The 21,547-nt window shown below is 34.6% G+C and overlaps 1 protein-coding gene across 1 annotated transcript; it reads right to left on the reverse strand.

The window, feature by feature from the left end:
• Positions 1-20,697: 20,697 nt before the first annotated feature.
• LOC141690681 (uncharacterized) lies at positions 20,698-21,543 on the reverse strand. The gene has a single exon (XM_074495457.1). The coding sequence runs from the start codon at positions 21,541-21,543 to the stop codon at positions 20,698-20,700; it is 846 nt and encodes a 281-aa protein (XP_074351558.1).
• Positions 21,544-21,547: the final 4 nt, after the last annotated feature.

The raw sequence follows: 21,547 nt of genomic DNA on the forward strand, positions 1-21,547 counted from the left end.
ATGCATATTCTCTTACATTCATTGTTAGAATGTCATTCATTTCGAGAGATTGGTTTCCAGAGGGGGTGAAAGTACCACTTGATTCATTCAAATTACCAAAAGATGTAGCTTTGAACACGTGGCACTTATTGAACACATTATCTTCTGTTCTGAGTAGAGTGGGACAGTACTTTTGGTTCTCAAACATAAGCAAATATGGGAGGAACACTTGTTCTCCTAGTTCCCTAACAACAAAGAAAATATATTAAAGGAATATGTAAGTTATTAATTTGTAGTGAGAATTTATTCTTTCGCAGGAAAGTACCTCTCTTTCAGGACACTATACGTCTTCCACAGTTTTATGAGCAAGTTGACTTGCATATGAATGTGGTAGATTAACTGTAACTGTACAAGTTCCATCCGAGCACAGAGCTTGCAAGCAGAAGCTACGTAAAAGGTTAAAAAATAGATGTTATTAGCAGTTAATATTACATTATTTCTGTGCTCCAAATTTGTAATACCCATTCACCTTCTTTTCGGGTGAGGTATAATCCTTTTACAATGGTTACATTTGAACTTCTTTCCTTCATACTCAACGTCATTAAGGCATTTAGTGCATTTAGTTAGGTACCACTTCTTTAAGTCAATCACTTTGTTCATTATAACTTTACAACAAACTTCTCGCTACCACAAATTGTACATGAAGAAGCATTTTATTAAGATAGTTTATTTGCATAATAACGTGGTTTGAAGAGAATAAGATAACCTCAATGTGTGCCTCAGTTAACATGGAAATATCTTTCAAAGTTAAGGTCAGTCTTGTTGCTTCAACATCAGAGTCTGAATAGTCACTCATTTCTTCCTCTCTACCAAAACAAAATCTAATTACAACAGTATTCTTTGTTATTGATATAGCTTTAGTAAGAACGAATACCTGTTCATTAGCATATCCACACTATAGTGGTCGGGGTTTATAAAAAATCTTGTTGCTGGATAGTTGGTTAGATGTGGTTTTCCTAAGTACAGAGTGAAGAATGTGAAATCAGTAGTACCTTTTAGCATTAACATCGAAAATAACGGACGTAAAGAAAATTCAAAATTTAACTAACCTTCGTAACGGCTAACTTTAGCACAAGACAGGTATTATTATGACATTTTCATCTTCATATCCTTCCAAAGCCTTGTCCATCAAAATGCCAAACTCATCAAATAAAGTAATGGGCACTGAATTCCTGCTTTCAAAAACGAATATGATGAACCGATTAAATACATAAATATTGTAAGATCAGGCTTGTTGAAAGGTACACACCTGCCATCCACCAAATCAAATTTGAGCCTTTGTTTGTCTTCATTTTTTATTGGTCATAATCAGTCGTCTGCGGTTCCTCAAGTAACCAACCATGTCTACATGGTCATAAAGTTTAGTTGTAATACAACTAAAAATTAAAAAAATTAAATTAAACTGGTCTTACCAACTAAGAATCGGTTATCAGATGCCAATTTTTTGATTTCGGTCATATGGAACAGATCAAAAGCATATTTCTCAATAACCAAGCCTGGATCATTTTCTTTCACCACTTTCATTTCTTTTGTGAAGAATATGTGTTTCTTATTTCTGACTGGTCGATAGGTCTCGTCTCCTAGGAAATCTTTCACTTTAAAGTTCCATATTCTGTAAATTCGACCTTCTACTAACTCACAGTTTAAATCAGTGCACAAATTTGCATTTGCATAAGCATGCATGTGATGGTTCTACATATGTTATAAATTAAAATCTGTCAGAACGAAAAATAAAAGTTAAAGTTTTCATAATTTATTGTTGCTACTAACCGTATCATCAATCAGAAGCATATTTAAACCCCAAAATTTCTGGGTTGTTCGGTTCATCCCTTTCCACACGGACTGGGCTCTAACTCTACATTTCCAGTCGTAGGAGGAGCTGTTGACATCGATTAAATTATCGTACTTGTGCAGTTCCATTTTAATATTAACTTCTACAGATTTCGTGATTGTGCAGGTATCAGTAAATGTTAGCCATTAATGAAGCGAAGTCATAGTAAAATAAAGGAAACAGTAGTTAGGAACCTTTTCCTGAACTAAGTGCTTTCTTCTTCAATTGTGTCTCACCTAACTTTGGTATTTGGATCTTATCTTAAAATTATGTACAGAGATTGTGTTGGCTGTTATTCACTAAAGTAGGATCTACTTTGTATACCATGTAACCGCTTAAATTGTAATATTTATACATGAAACATGACCTCTATGGTTTACTTCAAAAAAGCAATAAAACTAAGCAAAAAGCAATAATTTTTAACTTTTTTTGGTTTCCAATTTATTAATTTTTTTTGAAATTTATAAGAAGTACAACAAATACATACACTGACTATTTCTCAGCTTGAAATTTATATACCTTCATTGTGTAAATGTAACATAGTTTTTTATAAAAGCTTTTTCAAGGATAGTGAGCTATTTTTTTCAAATAATTTATGTCTGTCCTTAAAAAAAGAGAATGTTAGTCGTATCTTACTCGTATCATTACACGATAACTAAGTGTATTTATTAAGGTTTTTTATAAATAAAATTTTCAGGCCAATAAACTAGTTTTCCGAAATAATTATGTAGGTCCCTAAAAAAAGAAGGTTAGTTGGATTTTAGTCGTATCATTACATAACAAATAAGTTTACTTATTTAGGTGTTTTTTCCTAATATGGTGGATTCATTTGTCAAATAAAAGAAGTAGGTAAATTTAATATATTTCATTTTTTCACTAGCAAAATTAAAGTCACATAAATCTTCAAATTCAAGTTACTATATTCTTAAAGTCACATAAATATATTTAAGATAGTAACTTACAGTTTCGAAATTATTTACGTACGTACTTCCGAAAATAGATTGATGGTTATATTTCCATAAAATATCGACTATATATATTTGATTTTAGGAAAATGTTGATAAGATTTTATTACTTATTTACTTCAAAAGTATTTCGGTTAACAATATCGTATTTTTAATATTTATTAATATAGGGTGACGGAAAATAAAATATAATATTCAAATCATACATGTTAATAGCATCATATTCCCACTTTATAAACATTATTTTGGGAAACCGTTCTGAGTTTATCTTTTTTACTTTTTCTGTTCCCAAATAATTGATTTGTTTGTAAATTATTAAAAGTACGAAAAATACATACATTTACTATTTCTCCAATTGAAAATTATGTAGCTTAATTCATGAAATGTAACAAAATTTTTTATAAATAAATTTTTCAGGCCAGTAAACTACTTTTTTGAAATGATTTATGTGGGTCCTTAAAAAAAGGTAGGTTGGATCTTAGTTGTATCATTACGCAACAAATAATTTTATTTATTTAGGTGTTTTTTCCCAACATGGTGGATTCATTTGTCAAATAAAAAAAGACGATAAATTGAATATATTTCATTTTTTCACCAGCAAAATTAAAGTCACATAACTCTTGAAATTAAAGTCACTAAATTCTTGAAATGGACGATTTCCTTTTACACATAAATATATTTAAGATACTAACTTACAGTTTTGAAATTATTTACGTACGTACTTCCAAAAATAGATTGTTAGTCATATTTTCATACAATATCGATTATATATATTTGATTTTAGGAAAATGCTGATAAGTTTATATTACTTATTTACTTCGAAACTATTTCGGTAAACAATATCATATTTTAATATTTATTAACATAGGGTGACCGAAAATTAAATATAATTTTCATACTATAAAGGTTAAGAGCATCATATTTCCACGTTACAAATATTTTTTGTGGTATCCGTTATGGGTATATTTTGTTAGTAGATCTGTTCCCAAATTATTGATTTGTGTGTCAATTAAAATAAGTACGACTAATACATAATTTTACTGTTTCTCCAATTGAAAATTATGGTGCTTAAATCTTTAAATTGATAGTAAACTAATTTTTTAAAATTATTTATGTAGGTATTCAAAAAAATAAAATATTATTCGTATATTGTACAATATAAATTATAGACATTAGTTTTTATAGTGGTCCATTAACTTGTTAATAACCTCTCAAATTTTAAGATAAAATTATATTCTTTAATTACTTCAACCACTTCTTTTATTAGCCTATGACAGTTACATTTGAAGTCTTTATCAATTGATTCTTCCAAGTTCAATTTGAAGTCTTCATTTGCATCTCACCGAGCCGCTGATGTGTACTCTATAAAAGGTACTTTTCCTTACTGTACACCTTCAATTCAGATTATATACCATGTACATCATATAGTACGGTAGACATTGTTGTTGTTTTCTTGCCCTCTTTTGGTGAATACTAATTCATAGGTTTCTTCATTTGGGAATATTAATTCATAGGTTTCTTTATTGACGTAAAACATGAAAGGATTCAAATATGTTTCCCCTTTTTTTGTTGAATCATTTAACAAAGGAGAGTTGGTAAGATGTTGGTTTTCTTTGGTACTAAAATTCCCCTTTTATAAATTTACATTACCTAATTTTATTTTTTTCCATAATCAGCCATTGCCAGATGAATTTGTGGGTGAATTTGGAAAAGGACTACCCCAGACTTTGTATCTTCGAGTTAAAAATTGTGATACTTGGTGTTGCTATTATGATGCGGATAATGCATGCATAACAAATGGGTTTTTCAATGTACAGATATTTGATGAAAACACTCTGGAAATTGGTTACCCACCGAGACCTGTTAACTATCATAGAAATGTTATTGACCAACAAAACATAGTTATTTTCAGTCCTATGGATTTAGAGAAAATGGCGGCCAAGTTCTTGTACAATGCAATGGGTATCTCTCAACACAGTCACACTCTTCATATAAATAAGCAGTTACTTGAGGAAGCTACTAAAACACTGGTAATCTATCTTCTTATCTAAAATTTATGTTAGCCTATGTTGTTAAAGAAAATGTTAGATATATTTGATAATGTCATGGCTAATATGTTTTATGTTTAGATTTCAGATCTTATTTGAACAGGACAAATCAGTACTTAACTGATCAGTACTTATACTGGACGTCAGGACTTAAGGGATATCAGTACTTATGTTATCAGGAGATAAGCATCAGGAGATAGATATCAGAACTTAAGTGCTGAAGGACGATCAGATAAGGACAACAGCTGATTAAAGTTAAGAAGATCAAGATAAACATAAGAAGAGATATGCATGAAGAAGGAATTCCATAAAGAATGGAATACTTGGAATAAAATATATCTGATTGATATATATTAGGAAGCAGAATTATATTCCATATCAATTAGCGATTATCTTGTAACTGTGTAATATATAAACACAGACATAGGGTTTACACTATAAGTGTTATCATTATCGAGAATATTATTTACTGTAACCCTAGCAGCTCTCGTGATATTTTGTTCATCACTGAGAGATAACGGTTCTAGATTGTAACAGAGTTTATTGTTTTAATAAAGTTTGTTTTCTGTTACATAAGTTCTTGAAGTTTGATTTGATTGTAATAAACACTGTATTCACCCCCTCTACAGTGAAAGTGTGACCTAACAAGTGATATCAGAGCCTGTTGTTAACACACATACAGTTAAAGATCCAAACACAATCATGTCTGACACAGAAACTCCAACTAAGCCTGCCAAAACTGAGGAATCATCAAAGACATTAATTCAGAGTCGATATGAGACCATCAGAGTTCCCATACTGAGACCATCTGAATATCCCATATGGAAGGTAAGGATGACCATGTTTCTGGAAGCAACAGATCCAGAATACCTTGATAGAATCAAGGAAGGGCCTCACAAACCTACCAAGCTCGCTATTGTAGTTGCAGGTGAAGCAGCAAAGACTGTACCAAAGGAAAAGAGTGATTACACTGCTGAAGATATAGCATCTATTGCTAAGGATGCCAAGGTACGACACTTACTGCATAGTGCCGTTGATAATGTAATGTCAAACAGGGTAATCAACTGCAAGACTGCCAAGGAGATATGGGATGCACTGGAGACAAGGTGTCAAGGAACTGAAACAGTTAAGAAGAACAGGAAGACAATACTCACTCAAGAGTATGAACATTTTGACTCAAAATCTAATGAGTCATTGAATGATTTATATGATAGATTTGTCAAACTTTTGAATGATTTGTCATTGGTTGATAAAGAATATGATCTTGAAGATACCAACCTAAAATTCCTGTTAGCTCTTCCTGAATGCTGGGATTTGAAGGCAACAACAATAAGAGACAACTACAATCTTGATGAAACAACTCTTGATGAAATCTATGGAATGCTCAAGACTCATGAACTTGAGATGGAACAAAGAAGCAAGAGGAAAGGAGGAAAGTCAAGGACAGTTGCTCTCAAAGCTGAAGAGGAATCCCCCAAAGCACCTTCCTCAAAGAAAGACAAGGGTAAAGCTCTTTTCATAAAGTCTGATACTGAGTCATCAAGTTCTGAGAGTGATGATGACTCAGATTCTGAAAGCTTGCCTGAAACTGATGCTGATGAGGAGATGATGAAGCTGTGTGCTCTTATGGTGAAAGGAATCACAAAGATTGCATACAGGAAGTTCAGGAAGGGAAAGAAGTTTTCCAGGAAAGGCATAAGTTCTGATAAGAAGAATTTCAGAAGATCTGAAGGAAGAGGAGGAAAGTCTGACAGAGGAGATTACACCAATGTTAAATGTTATAATTGTGGTGAGAAAGGCCACATATCTCCTGATTGCAAGAAGACCAAGAGTGACAAAGGCAAAGCTCTTGTCACAAAGCAGAAAAGCTGGACAGACACCTCAGACTCTGAAAGTGAGGAGAACTATGCATTGATGGCAAATGCTGATAAATCAAGTTCTGAGAGCAGTTCTGAAGCTGCTGAAACAAAGGTACCTCAGACTACTTATGCTTTTCATACTGATGATATTAATGAGTTGAGAAGATATCTTAAAACCATGTTTGTTAGTTATAGAGATCAAACTTTAACATGTAAAAGATTAACTTCTGAAAATCTTGCTTTTAGGAAAAGAAATGATTTCTTAGAAAAAGAGTTAGTCATGTTCCATCAAACTCAGAAGGATAGAGATGATGCTTTTTATGTTAGGGATGAAGTGCTAAAAATGAATGAATCTCTAAAAACTGAGTTAGAAAAGGAGAGAGAGATTATTAGGACTTGGACTAACTCTGGAAAAACAACTCAAAATTTGCTAAGCAGTGGAAACTGGAAAGAGGGCTTAGGTTATGGAGAAAATAAAAATGAAAAAGGAACTGTAGAAATTAAGCCTGTTGATAAGCAAAAGCCGAAGTTAAAACCTGTTAAGTTTGTAACTGAAAAATCTGAAAATGAGAAATCAGAAGTTAAAAAGGAATTAGCTTCTGACAAACTAAAACAGGAAAAGACAGCTGAAGTTAACATAGGCTTAATGACAAAGAAGCAGCTTAAGCATAAGCTGAAAGATGTTAAGAATGCAAACAAGGTAAAATCACCTAGGAAAAACAGGAATGGAAAGGAAGGTGTGAATAAAAGCAATAACTATAAATCTGTTCCTGATGCTCCTAGGAAAGCATGTCATAACTGTGGAAGTTCTAACCATCTGGCTTCTTTTTGCAGGAAGAATAAGAATATTAACTCCTTATCTTCAAAATCAGGAGTTAAGAGTCAGTCTGTTAGATACAAACCACAAAATCCTTGTTTTCATTGTGGTAGTTTATGGCATTCCATTTATACTTGTAAGGAATATCATAGTTTGTACTATGATTATTATCAAATAAAACCTTCTTTAAAGAAAGTTTCTGTTGTTCCTTCTAGTGTAAGTTCTGATTCAAAGTCTAGTAGTATAAGTTCTGATAAGAAAACTGTTAACATAAAATCTGATGCTAAATCCGCTGCAAATGTTAACAAACCTAAAAAGGCCAAAGGATCCAAGCAAGTCTGGGTCCTTAAAACTAATAATTAGTGGTCTTTTTGATTGCAGGGCAACAGGAAAAATATTTTAGTTCTGGACAGTGGATGTTCAGGACATATGACTGGAAATAAGGCCCTGCTATCAGACTTTGTGGAGAAAGCTGGCCCAAGTGTTTCTTATGGAGATGGCAACATTGGAAAAACTTTGGGATATGGCAATATCAATCTTGGGAATGTCATCATTAAAGATGTAGCTCTGGTCTCAGGACTTAAACACAACTTACTGAGTATAAGTCAAATCTGTGACAGAGGTTATCATGTTGATTTCTTTGCAGAACATTGTGAAATAGTTAGTAAATCTAAAGGAAAAGTTGTTCTAAAGGGATTCAGGCGTGGTAACATTTATGAAGCTAAGCTTTCAACAAGTTCTGATGGTTCTGCAATCTGTTTAGTGAGTAGAGCCTCAATTGAAGAAAGCTGAAATTGGCACAAGAAACTCTCTCATTTAAACTTCAACAAGATAAATGAACTGATCAAGAAAGATCTTGTGAGAGGACTGCCAAAATCAGTGTTTGCTCCTGATGGTCTTTGTGACTCATGTCAGAAGGCCAAACAAAGAAAATCTTCATTCAAGAGCAAGACTGAATCATCAATTCTTGAGCCTTATTATCTACTTCATGTTGATCTATTTGGTCCAGTGAATGTCATGTCTATTGCAAAGAAGAAATATGCGTTGGTCATAGTAGATGAGTTCACCAGATACACATGGGTGTATTTCTTGCACACAAAAAATGAAACTGCATCTATCCTGATTGATCATGTCAAACATCTGGATAAATTGATCAAAGATTCTGTGAAAATTTTGAGGAGTGATAATGGCACTGAATTCAAGAATCTGATAATGGAAGAGTTCTGCAAAAATCATGGAATAAAGCAGGAATTTTCTGCTCCTGGAACTCCACAGCAAAATGGAGTTGTTGAAAGGAAGAATAGAACTCTCATTGAAGCTGCACGACAATGCTTGAAGAAGCAAAGCTTCCAACCTATTTCTGGGCCGAAGTTGTGCAGACTGCTTGTTTTACTCAAAATGCAACACTCATTAACAAGCATGGAAAAACACCATATGAGATGGTGAAGAACAAGAAGCCAAATCTGAAATACTTTCATGTATTTGGATGTAAGTGTTTTGTTCTCAAGACTCATCCTGAACAGCTATCCAAGTTTGATCTAAAAGCTGATGAGGGAATCTTTGTTGGATATCCACTTTCCACAAAAGCCTTCAGAGTCTATAATTTGAGAACAAAAGTGGTCATGGAATCTATCAATGTCTCTTTTGATGACAAGAAGATCACTGGACTTGAAGATTGCATTGATCATGATCAGCTGAGATTTGAAAATGAAGATTCATATTCTGATACCTTAAGTCCTGACAGTCTAAGTCCTGATACTGTAAACTCTGATGGATTAAACTCTGATGTTATTGAAACTGTGGTGACTACGTTAAAGGAAGATGCACCAATGCAGGGGGAGCATACTCAAGATATTATCACATCTCAAGAAGCATCAGAACATACATCTGGCTCTTCAAGTTCTGATTCGTCAAGTTCTGATAAGCCAAGTACTGACAGTGCTGAAAATCTAAATGCTGAAGGATCCAACTCAGAGAGCATAGTTTCAGGGGGAGCATCAGAAAATGAAAACGAAGACAGCATGAATCATGGGGGAGCATCCAGTTCTAGAGAAAACCTTCCATCTTCAAGGAAGTGGACAAAATCACATACACCTGATTTGATAATTGGAAATCCTGATGCAGGTGTCAGAACTAGAACAGGTACTTCGAATGAATGTCTTTACAATTCTTTTCTCTCTCAGTCTGAGCCAAAGAAAGTGGAAGAAGCTCTTCAAGATGCTGATTGGGTACAAGCAATGCAGGAAGAGTTGAATGAATTTGAAAGAAACAAAGTCTGGACCTTAGTGCCAAGACCTAAGAATAGATCTGTTGTTGGTACAAAATGGGTATTCAGAAACAAAACTGACAGTGATGGCATAATTGTAAGGAACAAGGCAAGGCTGGTTGCAAAAGGATATTCTCAACAGGAGGGAATTGACTATGATGAAACATTTGCGCCAGTTGCTAGGTTAGAAGCCATAAGGATATTCATGGCTTATGCTGCTCACAAAAAGTTTACTGTCTTTCAAATGGATGTGAAAAGTGCTTTTCTCAATGGAGAATTGGAGGAGGAAGTATATGTTGAACAACCTCCAGGCTTTGTAGATTCCAAACATCCAGATTATGTCTACAGGCTTGATAAAGCACTTTATGGACTTAAGCAAGCTCCTAGAGCATGGTATGAGACTTTAGCTCAGTTTCTTCTGGAAAGTGGATTCAACAGAGGAACTATTGACAAAACACTATTCTATCTCAACCATGGCAAGGACTTACTTTTGGTCCAGATTTATGTTGATGATATCATCTTTGGGTCTCCAAATGACAAACTTTGCAAAAAGTTTGCCAAACTAATGCAGTCAAGATATCAGATGAGTATGATGGGAGAACTTAGTTATTTTCTGGGCCTTCAAGTCAAGCAGAGTGAAGAAGGCACTTTTATTTGTCAATCTAAGTACACCAGAAACTTGCTGAAGAAATTTGGAATGCAAGACTGTTCAAGTGCATCCACTCCCATGGCCACTGCAACAAAACTGGATAAGGATACTGGTAATTCAGTAGATATTACTGATTACAGAGGTATGATTGGCTCACTTCTCTATCTAACTGCTAGTAGACCAGATATCATGTTTGCTACCTTTCTTTGTGCAAGATTTCAAGCAGATCCAAGAGAACCTCACTTAACAGCTGTAAAAAGAATCTTTAAGTATCTTAAAGGAACAGCTGATCTAGGATTATGGTATCCTAGAGAATCAGATTTTAAATTAATAGGTTACTCAGATGCAGATTTTGCAGGTTGCAAAATTGACAGGAAAAGCACAAGTGGAAGCTGCCAATTTCTTGGAGGCAGATTGGTTTCTTGGTATAGCAAGAAACAAAAGTCAATTTCCACATCAACTGCAGAAGCAGAGTATATTGCTGCAGGAAGCTGCCGTGCACAGATTCTTTGGATGAAGAATCAGTTACTGGATTATGGGTTAACATATTTCAAAATCCCTATTTACTGTGATAATCAAAGTGCTATTGCTATGACAGGTAATCCAGTTCAACACTCTATGACAAAGCACATCAGCATCAGGTACCATTTCATCAGGGAACATGTGGATGAAGGTACAGTGGAATTGCATTTTGTTCCCACAGATCAACAAGTAGCAGATATCTTCACAAAACCACTGTGTGAAGCTACCTATACAAGATTGGTAAATGAACTTGGAATGATTTCAGGTTCTTTCTCTAAATCTGCTTAAACTTGTTCTATGTTATCAGACTTTATGATCAGTATTTACAGAATTAATCTCTTTGTGTATTCTGTGCTTAATTGATAAATGTTTTTAAGTACTGACTGTTGTCTGATATATATCTCTTAACTCTAATAAGTGATATATCTGTTTAAGTAATCATTCAATCCTATGAGGATAATTGTGCTAGATACTGACCTACTAGTCTTCAATAAACAAATGATCCCATGAAAGAAGTAATTATTTTTGTGGAAATCTTATGACACAAGCAAATTCTGATACTTGAGCTTAGTTTAGTTTACTTTATTCATCTTATTACTAAGTCCCAAATTAGAATAATGCTACTCATCTGTTTAAGTTCTGATTTTAGTAAAACTACTGAATGTACTAAGTGCTGATAAACCTCACTTATCAAAAGAAGAAGAAAAAGAATCAAAGAATAATATCAGGTACTCCTTTGAGATCTAGAGTAAAAATGTGAATGGGACGACCCAAGTGCATAGCTGGTATTAAGTAAATATGCATTAGAAAAGCAAAATATTTTCTTGGTGACTTTTCACACTCTATGATTACTGGAGAAATACTCTGAAAATAGCATAAATTCTGATAAGCAGTCGTAACTCACTTACACTGAGAAGCCACTGTAAAATAGAATTTAAAAAGATGCATAAAATTAGCACAAAAACAGTTGAGGTGGACTCATGCATGAACTCATTTATCAGTAGGTTTCAGGATAATGACAGCTCTTTAGCAAAATTTTAATTATGACTTATTTCTAAGATGTACTGAAGTAAATCAGACTTTACTCTTTATTAGTTATTTAGCTTAATGCACACACAAATCACTCCATATGAATGATGAAATTTTTGTGGTGGTCTATGTTCTTTTAGATAAACAGTCACTGTGTTACCTTGCACAAATTCTGAGGACACGTTCTAGTTATATGTTCTGATGATTAAGTTCTGAAGACTATAACTCAGAACTTGTATGAAAACTTACTAAGATAGATATTCCTTGTTCGAGTTAAGACATTATGTTCTGATGACTGTTAAGTTCTGGTATAGGTCTAAGTTCTGATTTTTCAGTCTAACCCTTTACTTGACTTATCTGTGAGTAAAATTTGGTAACAGTCTCAGATTAATTTAGAATATGTTGAAGTGGAAGATTAATAGTCTATGGTTAGGACTAATGGCACTCGTCCTTGAACAGTTCACTCTTGTTACATGTGCACATTCCTTTTCAAATGACTGTTTTTCTTTTTCAAGTCTAGGGAGACGAGGTAGACTTAACTCTATCTGTCAGCATTAAATATCTTCGCGTCTCCTGGCATTCTCTTGCCTATATAAACAGCCACTTCACATTACCCTTTCCATCCATTTTTCTCACAATCTTAACTTCATATTCTTTTTCAAAAACATCATGGTCCGATTCAACATGTTTTTGAATTACCAAAATTTTCATATGGAGCTAAGCTGCGCCGACTGGCAGCAGGAGTGGCATGTAACTGCCATTCCTAAAGAAATATGGGGCTCTGTCCCACAGGCGGTGCTGAACCGACTTCTGTTCTTCGAGATGGACTACCAGCTTCATCTTGATCGATTGGAGGAGGAAAGGCGGGAAGCTATCCGTCAGCAAGAGCGAATCATTCGACTCGCTATCTTGTTTGTCGAAGATAGGAAGAGGAAGATGACTTAATCTCGTCTTCTTCCTGTTCTTCTTCATCCTCAGCTTTGTCAGGCTTCTTAGCTAGGACTAAGGCTGTTGATATTAGATTTAGAAGCTTAGGACAAGATTGTAAAAGTTCTGATGTAATTTCAATTTCATCAATGTATTATTTTGATATATTAATGGAATTTGTTTTTGTCTTATGATCTTGTCTCTGAGAAATTTTGATACGCATTGATACATCCTGATAAATATTCTGATGATCGTATAAATTGTGTCTGACTTTAAGTTCTGATAATGTTTTATCAGTACTTACTTAACTGATTGATTTTACTCATTCTCACACACAGTTTTTTTTTCAGAATATTGATATTGTAGAGTAAAATATTTGAATTAGTGGGAACAGTTTCAATTTTAAATTAAAACTGATTCACCTTGATTAATGGAATCTAGGTAAGTGGAACGGTTTTTCCTTGAAAAACTGCAAGTGGGTGGTAATTATTCCTTATTTACCGTGCCCATTACTTTTTGCCTTCTCTATGTATAACAGGTGTCAAGGTATTTACCACTACTTTTAAATGCATGTCTGCCATGTGTCCTCAACGGTTACTTTTTGTGTATAAGTAAAAGAGAGCAAAGATTGTCAAATCTTTTATTTAACTTTATATTTTATCTCTCTCTTTACTTTTTAACTCTCTCATCTACTGACGATTTTCTTTTAAGAGGCATTTTCTCAAACACATTACAGGTTACCGATTTCTTTCCAAACATAATGGCACCCAAGGGCATTCTCTTTAATGGAGCAAAGTTTGTTCCTAATAACTTCTCTGTGATACTAAACACTACAGAGGCACCCTCTGAACTTCATTTCATTCAGGACTTTCTCACTAGTTCTGATATTGGGTTTGCTCTAACTGAGCCTACATCCATTTCTGGAGTTCAAGTACTGGAGTTTTGGAGGAGTGGAGTATATGACAATGGTGGTGCTCAAGGGTCCCCAAGTATAATATTTTCATCAGGGGAAGATGAGTATGTTGTGACTTTGTCTACAGTTAGACAGGCATTACAGCTACCTGAGGACTGTGTTTATTCTACTGTTGATGACTCAGTTCTTCAAAACATGATGGTTAGTCTGGGATATGAAGGAACATTGACCAAGCTTGGACAGTTGAAGAGATCTTTCATAAGGAGGGAATGGAGTTTCTTCTTTGATTGCATTACCAAAGCTTTCGCCAACAAATGTTCAAATTTTGATGCAATTCCCATATTCAGCCAACAAATCGGGTATGCACTTCTAAATCACACTGATTTTGATAATGCACGAGCAGTCTTAGGTTTTATTGGGGATAGGATGACAGAAGATCGCAATACTGTATATTTTGCAAGATTTTGTCAGCTTATTTATAGTTTTTGTTGTACTCAGCCCCAAAATTTTGGTGATCTAATTCCATCTTTCAGAATAGCTAAGAGAGCTTTTACTGATTTATTATCTTCTGATACTAAAAAGGCTGTGTTAAGACCCCTCTTAATACCTTTATCTGTCAAACAAGCCTTAATCACATATGATCCTGTTAAGTACACTGCACTTTATCCTGATGTTCAAACATCAGAACCTGGTTCATCAGCATCTACCACCTCTACTCAGCCACCTCAAACCTCTCAACCATCTCTCAGAACATATCTCAAGTCCTATGTGAAGCCTACATCTTCTAAGTCAAAGAGAACAAAGACTGTTTCTCAAACACCTCAGAAGAAGAGGAGGATTACTTTGAGAGATGAATCAGATTCTGAGGAACAGATTCTTTCTTCAGAACCTGTGGTAACTGCAGCTGAGAAAAAGATTTCTCAGAAGGATTCTGAACTTGGAGGATCTAAGCTTCTCAAGAGGCTTAGAAAAATGACAATTCCTGAAACTTCCAAGGACTCTAAATTACCAAGGAAATACAAGAAACAGAGGGCACAAAGGCCAGTTTCAGATGATGAGGAGGAAGCAGCTAAGGAAGGGGATCAGGAATCTCTGATCTCATAAGAAAAAGAATGTGCTCCAGTTACTTCTTCTCCATCCACTCCATCTCAGGAAACAGTATCTGACAAGGCTAATTCCCCTTCTGTGTCTCTTGGTAATCAAGGCACAAGTGCTGATAATGCTGATCAACACTTAGTTGTGCCTGGAGTAATTTTCTTAGAAGCTCCAACAACAACAAATCTTTTGCCAACACCTGTTACTGATGCTATTCAAACTCCGGAATTATCTAAGTCACCTTCTCTGCATCTAGACACTGATGATCAGAATTTAGGTGAGCATCAGGATATGGCTGTTGATCAGAACTTAGCATCAGATCAGCAATTAGAGGATGCTGAAGTCTCCATTGCTACTCACACTGCTATTATATCAGATGATACTGATTCTATAAGTTCTGATGCTGCACATGCTGGAGATACTGGTGATGCTGCTCCAACTGCAGATACTGATGCAGCAGGTCCTTCAGGACATATTCCTCTTTCTAAGTCTGAACAAGTAAAGAAGTTTGTTACAGAGGAACCACCAGTGCCTTGGAGTGAAACTCCTGCAGGTCAGGAGTGGACTAAGGAATGGAACTCAGTTTCATGTATTCCATCTGCGTTACATCTTACTGAGCACTTGACTAAAGCTGATGAAATGTTAAATTCTGATGATTTCAAAACCCAGCTTCGTGTCACTGCATTGAGTACTAAACATCTACAAGGTCTTCATTCAACCACTCATGCAGAAATACACCAGATTCAGGAGAACTTAATCAAGCAGGAACAAGTTTGGAAACTTGATAAGAAAAAGTTCTTTCAACCTTCTATTGGCAGGATTGCTTATATTGAGAAGACTCAAGATCGTCAACAAGCACAGATTGATCAAATTCTGCAAAATCAAGCTTCTCAGCAATCACAATTGACTGAAATCCAATCTTCAGTGGAATTGCTTATCTCTCTTCTACTTCCTGCTGATGCCAAAAAGGGGGAGAAAGTAATTAAGTCCAAATGCAAGGATGACAAGACACTGCAAGGAAAGGATGATGAAAAAGATGACCAAGGAAACTCTGGAATGGGTGGAGGTCATAGTCAAGGTAAAAGATTCTCATCAAGAAATGCTGAAATTGCAAGTCACAGGATAAGTTCTGATACTGGGAAGAGATTAAGTTCTGATACTGGTAAAAGAATAAATTCTGATGAACTTCTAGATCTTGATGAAGAAATGTCAAGACAGTTATTTCTTCAAGAAAATCCAGGAATGGACTTGGAAAGTTTAAAGGAAGAAGAAGCTAGACTTAAATCAAAGAAAGCCACATCTAAATCTGAAGCTTCTGGTAAAAAGTCACTTCCAAAACTGAAAGGTATTGTGATTAAAGAAAAGGCACAAACTGAAGCAACATTTGCTAAATCACAACCAAAGATAGATCCAAGATCCAAGGGTAAAGAAAAGGTTGGTGAACCTGTTAAAGTTTATGTACCTCCTGAAGATGAAGAAATTACTGATGACAAAGATAATCTTGCTCTGACTTCAAGAAAAGTTCTTAAAACAACCTCTGACATGGCTCAAGTTGTTGAGAGTCAAGAAATTAAAAGTTCTGATATTCAAAAGAAGCAAGTAACCTCTGACACAGCTCAAGTTAACTTGATATCAGAAGGAAGATAAAAAACACTCCTACCAGGATTCACTAAAGCAAAACAAACTCAACCTTTAAAGACTACTGCAAGTCGTTTTGAAGCTAGAGTAGTTACTGGAAAGGAAGCAAGAGATAAAACTGGATTGGGAAGTGCTGATGAAAGAAGAGTATACAACACTACCAATGATCCAACTTCCTTGAGTGAACCAGGTATTGGAGCAACTCCTGAAAGATTGAATCAACTGGAATCTGTACAAATGGTTTACCATACCTACTTGAAGGAACACATCTTGTTGTATTTCATGATATAAGACAAAATGCCATTCCATTGAAGTATTTTGAAGAATTGGAGCATGTATTATTCTTACTTCAAGTGGATGACAGATTGACAGGGACTGCTGCAAACTATTTGAAAGAACAGATTCAGAGACAGAAAAAACTTTATTCTGTTAAGTCTGACAGCATATATGTTCCAAAGTACAGAAATCACAATGGTGATATTGTTGATATGAAGCCTAATACTGCACAGATCAGAACATATCTTGGTATTAAGGGGCTTGAGTTTAATCTAGAGTCTGACAAAGCTTATGTCATAAGACTAGATCAGGAGTTGAGAAAAGCAAAGATTAATGATCTCAGAGCCGCAATATTTCAAACTGGTGAAGATACTGCAGAGCTTAAAGATGTCAAACGGAGAATGATTGATGAACTCAGATATGCTGAGAAATGTTTGTTGAAGGATTATCTCAGAACAACTCCTGACATCAGAGAGATCAGAAAATGATGAAGCCAAGTCGAAGATCTACAACTGCTTAAATTCTGATGTGTATACAGACTAAAGTTGTTATCAGAAGTTGAATTGGTAAAAGCTTTAAGGACTGTAAGTTGTAGTTATCTTGTCTAATTCTCATGCATTTGTACTTAATGTTTTTGATATCATCAAATATCTGTTAAACTTGTATATTTTGCTAATTTACAAGTTGGGGGAGATTGTTAGATATATTTGATAATGTCATGGCTAATATGTTTTATGTTTAGATTTCAGATCTTATTTGAACAGGATAAATCAGTACTTAACTGATCAGTACTTATACTGGACGTCAGGACTTAAGGGATATCAGTACTTATGTTATCAGGAGATAAGCATCAGGAGATAGATATCAGAACTTAAGTGCTGAAGGACGATCAGATAAGGACAGCAGCTGATTAAAGTTAAGAAGATCAAGATAAACATAAGAAGAGATATGCATGAAGAAGGAATTCCATAAAGAATGGAATACTTGGAATAAAAGATATCTGATTGATATATATTAGGAAGCAGAATTATATTCCATATCAATTAGCGATTATCTTGTAACTGTGTAATATATAAACACAGACATAGGGTTTACACTATAAGTGTTATCATTATCGAGAATATTATTTACTGTAACCCTAGCAGCTCTCGTGATATTTTGTTCATCACTGAGAGATAACGGTTCTAGATTGTAACAGAGTTTATTGTTTCAATAAAGTTTGTTTTCTGTTACATAAGTTCTTGAAGTTTGATTTGATTGTAATAAACACTGTATTCACCCCCTCTACAGTGAAAGTGTGACCTAACAGAAAATTACTAACAGTAGAAGCCTACATTTCTTTATACCATTATGTCACCTCTGTACTTTAGGCGTTCTCGGAAGACAGTATTCGACAGTTAGGCTTACATGAAGAAATGACATGGATTCAATTTTCCATGAACAAATGTAAGTGGGTTCTAAACTTGAAGTGGGAAGATGGATTTCTGTTCTTTAACAGGGAATGGAACAAATTCTGTGTTGACGTAAACTTAAGAGAGACGATGTATGTGTAATTTCACTTACATCTGAAACACAGAGGTTCACCAATTGTATCATCCTAAAGGAGGATAGAATTGAAACTCAGAAAGAATGTAAATTCCCTAATTGATTATACTTGTTCGGTGCTCTACATTAGTATTATGTCTTCATACGATCCCACATATTGGTGCAATACATGAAAGTGGAAAGTCATAGAAAAAATGCTTCAAAATGCTTAGCCATGACACGTTGGAAACTGGAATTGTGGTCATTTACATGTCTCACAAATAATTGAATGTAATACACAAAATGTTCAAGATTTGTTTTAATATACAAAATTCTTTTGTGTAGAACCTACTAACCAAATTCGTACAATATTATGGTTCATCGCTACGTCCAAAAGTAAACTTATTCACGGAAGACGGTACCAATTACCAAGCTCAATTCTCTAGCCTAAATAACTGTTTATTTGGTTTGGAGGATCTCTTCAATAAGTATTCTATGAGGGAGAGTTTCTGGGTTTTCTTTAACTACGTTGGTCCTTCAACTTTGTACTTAACTGTTTTTGGCACAAACAACTTGGACATCTTCAATTCACTACCTAAGAAGCTGGGACTGAAAGACCTTAGCAAGGCTATATATTTCTATGAATCAGACAGTTCAAGTACCACTGCATATTCGTCAGGTATAATTACTTAAGACAACATTTTTACTTCTCTTCTACAACTGTTTTCATAAGGCACTTATTATGACCTCTATAAGTCCTATTTATTTGCAAATGTTCAATATACCTAACTACTTCATTATTTATTCCGTAGATGAGGAGTCAAACAAAATACAAAAATACATGACGAGTGCTCTTTCAATTCTTTGGATTCAATTTTAGTAGTTTCAATTCACTACTTAAAAACAACCATATTAGAATATCTACATTATATTTGGGTTTTTTTTTAATTCTGCATAATGTCATTTTGTCAGAGGACTCTACTTTAGCTCCAGATGTTCCTGAAAATAGCGTTCCAAATATAGTGGAAGGTACAATAAAATTAATGTTTATTTCGTTTAACAACTTCATACATTTGGTTTCTTAAATTACAAAACATATGTAGATGACATCCAACTAAATGTTCATGTGGCTCAAATTCCAGTGCAAGGTAAATAAATTTTTCAATGTTTCATTTGTTTAATTCTTCAAGGTACGACTGAGTTACTTACTTTTTATTCGTTCTGTAGCTAACACAGACCAAAATGTGGAAATAGACCTCATGGAAGAGGGAAATGTCAATTCTTTTACAGTCACTCTGCTGCCTTCACATGTCGATCAAAGAGGACATGGCGTGGTATTAACAACTATACACTACGTTGTAAACAGTTTATTACTTTTTTTAATATGTACTAATTACTTTTTCTCTACAATGGACAGTACTTTCCAAGACACATGCTGAATATATATCGACTATGGAAAAATGGTACTCTTATGAAGTTCCTATATGAAAATAGGACGTGGTACGTTGCTCTGCTCCGCAAGAAAAAAACATATCACTTTGGATTGTGCTGGAATGATTTCACCTATGACAACAATTTCGTAGAAGGCCAAACACTGTGCTTCATCTACCAAAACAACTTAACTTTCAAAGTTGTTTCTCTAAATTAGATAATTTACCTCTGCCTGCTTTGTTTTGTGAAATATCTCAATCTGCACTTTCAGTTGTAATGGTTCTTCAAGATTATGTACTTTTCAATATTTATAACTATGAACAGCCTATTAGTTTTTCACATTTCTTTAATTTCAGCATTTTAGTAAATACATAAGTTGTTCAACATGCCTGAACCTATATTTCTTTTAAGGTCAATGTACCAAACTAATAGAAAGGGAAAGTAACATAAAAACATAAATACAATAACACTGATGAAAAACATATATATAAGACTGTATGTTATTGGACATATTTGATCATCCCCAATAGCTTGAAAATTTTATACAACTACAGTCGAACTTAGACTTTCCATTACTATACCATACAATAAAAGGCTAATACAACAAAATTTCCAAACCATTACACAACTAACTGTATGGTAAAGAATAAAACACCTCTTTGTACACCACATTATGCATAACATTTGTAGCTACGCCAGATTCATCATCCACAAAAATAGTCAGCCCGCTCGGGGATGTAACCCAACTAACAGCTACATAGTATTAGCCATGAGTGAAAACTGACTTAGGCAGGTACAATCCAACTTTTTTAAGGGATTGACCTTGGGATTTGTTAATTGTCATTGCGTAGCATAATTGTAAAGGCATCTACTTCCATACCAGTTTGAACGACATCTTCGTATCTGTTGGAGACAACTCCATCCGTGGAATGAAATGCTTGATGCCTGCAAATGTCCCATATATCACCTCACACTCTACACAAAATTTCAAACACTTGGTAATTATCATCCTGGTTCCATTACATAAACCTAATATTTGGTTCAAATTTCGCATAAGCATAACAACAACACCAACTTTCAACTTTAAATCATGATATGGCAATCCTGCAATATTTAAAGAGTTCAAATACTCCACTGGGAATGCTTGATTCAGGTCTTCATCCGTCCCACCAAATTCCTCAGCCGAATCTACACTGAGGTAACACACAGATTCACCTAGAAGCATGTCCACAATAACTGAATTTACTTGGCCAACAGTTTGGTTGGTTGGAGTCAGAATATCTCTCTCACTTAAATATTGTGAACTGGTGCCATTATGAGAGAAATCAGGAAACGTGCTTGATATCATATTCTCAATAGTATTTTCAGTCGCCAAATCACAGAATCTTGAAGGAATTAAAATTTGATTCTCAATCAGAGGATTCGAATTAGGAGGTGGAGGTACTTGACCATTACCAATGTCAAGTAACCATTGAGCAAACAGTTTCAAATCCTCACTGTCAGGATTAGATTGACCTTGTCTTACACGCATATTCTGTGTCAACAGGAAAATATGACATATTAACCAAAGCTTGGACCTAGTGATGCATGCTGCTACTATGTCTGCACGATCACCATATGTTATCACAGGTAGAATTTGGCAAAAATCACCATCGAGTACAACAGTTATGCCTCCAAAGGGCATTTCATAGCGTGCTGGATCAATAGCTTTCATAATA

Source organism: Apium graveolens, chromosome 10 (assembly GCF_009905375.1).
Source record: "Apium graveolens cultivar Ventura chromosome 10, ASM990537v1, whole genome shotgun sequence".
Classification (NCBI taxonomy): Eukaryota; Viridiplantae; Streptophyta; class Magnoliopsida; order Apiales; family Apiaceae; genus Apium; species Apium graveolens.